The sequence below is a fragment of the Aplysia californica genome, unplaced genomic scaffold (genome assembly GCF_000002075.1).
Source record: "Aplysia californica isolate F4 #8 unplaced genomic scaffold, AplCal3.0 scaffold00005, whole genome shotgun sequence".
NCBI classification, from domain to species: Eukaryota; Metazoa; Mollusca; class Gastropoda; order Aplysiida; family Aplysiidae; genus Aplysia; species Aplysia californica.
Window position 1 is genome coordinate 1,099,791 of NW_004797275.1, and position 2,172 is coordinate 1,101,962.

The 2,172-nt window shown below is 41.8% G+C and overlaps 1 protein-coding gene across 2 annotated transcripts in view; it reads right to left on the reverse strand.

The window, feature by feature from the left end:
* Nucleotides 1-87: 87 nt before the first annotated feature.
* Nucleotides 88-2,172, reverse strand: part of LOC101848327 — a 78,376-nt gene continuing 76,291 nt past the window's right edge. For both annotated transcript variants that reach the window (XM_005089315.3, XM_035968770.1), the window contains exon 4: nt 88-1,901. In XM_005089315.3, coding sequence (XP_005089372.1) covers nt 1,722-1,901 — 180 coding nt within the window. In that variant the 3' untranslated portion in view covers nt 88-1,721. The remainder of the gene's footprint in view (nt 1,902-2,172) is intronic.

Below are 2,172 nucleotides of genomic sequence, written 5' to 3' on the forward strand. Positions count from 1 at the left end.
TTTCGACAATATTAAGTATTCTCTCTCTCTCTCTCTCTCTCTCTCTCTCTCTCTCTCTCTCTCTCTCTCTCTCTCTCTCTCTCTCTCTCTCTCTCTCTCTCTCTCTGCCTCAGTCTCTTTACTCTCATCTTTTCTTTTTGTCTCTCTCGCCCAACCCCTTCTTCCCTTTCATACAAACTCCTCCCCATCCCCACCCCCACTTCCCCGACTTTTCTTTTTTGTCTCTTTAGCACTTTTAAAGAAAAAAATTCCTCTTTCTTCCATTCAAACGTGCATCCCGTCTTCTTATTCTGGACGAAGATGTTGGATTTTCATCTGGACTTCAAAGGCACACAGATGGAATTATAATCATCGGGATCACCAAAACTCTCACTTTCAAGAGTGAATTTAGTGTCCATTGAAAGTAAATTCCTTAACTATGAGTCACTTAATCAAGCAAGCTCTTCATTGAAGAATCAAATTGAGTTTAAGTACCGCACACAGTACACACAGCGAGCTCGAAAGCCAACTTGTGGTCAGTGAATCCTTTGGGCACCAGGACAAAATAGAAGGAAAAAAAAAGCTCTACGAGCATTGGTTCTCCATAGTGTTGACGCTGCTCCAAATTCCTTCTCTTTCATGAGCTTGTCATTGTGTCTGTGTGGCGGTGTCACACCACAGAATATATTAAAAGAATCATCCAAACGATAAGGTTTTTCACAACACAGCCAAGACCATGACATTGTCCACTTTTCACAAGCGCAGCCTTCAGGAAATACTCGATATATCTTGGAAAGATATAATATGTTCTCCACTAAGAGTCCTAGTTTGTGTCCACTCTAAAAGCTACAAAGTCATGGCCGCTCGGTTAGGCTACCTCTACAGTAGAATCCTCAACGTCATTCTTTGTATGTCGAAAGCTGAAATCAGGGGAAACGTCCCCAGGGAGCGGCCTTTTTGTTGAGAAACAAAAACGAGAAGAGGGAAAATGAAGAAAGATAACTCCATGACGGCTAGTGAACGTCAGTGGTGCAAATACCTGGCCTAGTGGGCTTGATATCCAATTGTTTGTTCGTTTGTTCAGGACAGAAAGGGGTCGTACAAAAGCTCAGAAGGAGGTCTAGTAACTGAAATGACTTACTCAATGCAGTGAATATAGAAGGTTTCATTACAAAACGCACAAAAGGCCTACACGAAGCCAGGGAACTTCTGGAGAAAAAAAAACCCTAAACACTCAATAATGTTATGCGATAATAATTTATTTGTCCTGAGAATTATCTTCATTTCTCAAAATACACTGCTTCCCTCGATATTTGTAATAATAAATCAATGTTTCGTTCATGTTTTTGTTTTTAGATACTGTAGGTTGATTTTTTTGTCTCCATTTTCTCAGTTTTGAAGTAAATGGATAAAGTGTGTTTTGCCATGGAACCCTTTATACACTGTATGTGAACACGACCTAATGAAGCTTTCCATTGTGTATGAGAACCTTCAGTTATGTGAGGCGCGGATCGTGCTCTAGACAGCCTCCTGTCAAACCCGCTGTTTCAGCACCAGATTCTCTCTTGGATCACCTCTCAGAGAGTCCGGAAAAGATAACAATGATATGGTGTGAAGACATTATTTTTTCCCCGGACTGAGGCACCGCCTGCCCCCAAGGCCGGGTCGTGCTCTCTCCCACACTCACGACAGGCAAATATCTCCCTCAGACAGAATCACGCTCACAACACACACAGCCGGTATCAACTTTTCTCCTTTTCCTTCTTCACGCATTTTACGACAGTGGCAGCGAACCATTGGTTGATCAGCACTTTGAACTCTGACCCGGGACAACAGGCACGTGGTATAAAGTCTGGATCGTGATTGGACGTCCGAACCTCCGCTCCCGCCTCGTAGCACAAGGGTTGTATACCCGATGTAGCCTGCAAGGACAGAGTACAAGAAGATTTCATGAGATAATAATATTGTTATTTTGTATCGGAATGTAATGTACTTTGAGCGTTTGTTCAAATTCAAGAGTTCTTATTGATAGTGTTGTTGGATTTGTTATTGTCGTTGTCGTCATTTCTGCATTTCTGTTTAAGATAATAATAATTATGTATTGTTGTCAAACATTTTACATTTTGGGTAGTCCTACTCGTGTGTGTGTGTGTGTGTGTGTGTGTGTTTGTGTGTGTGTGTGTGTGTGTGTAT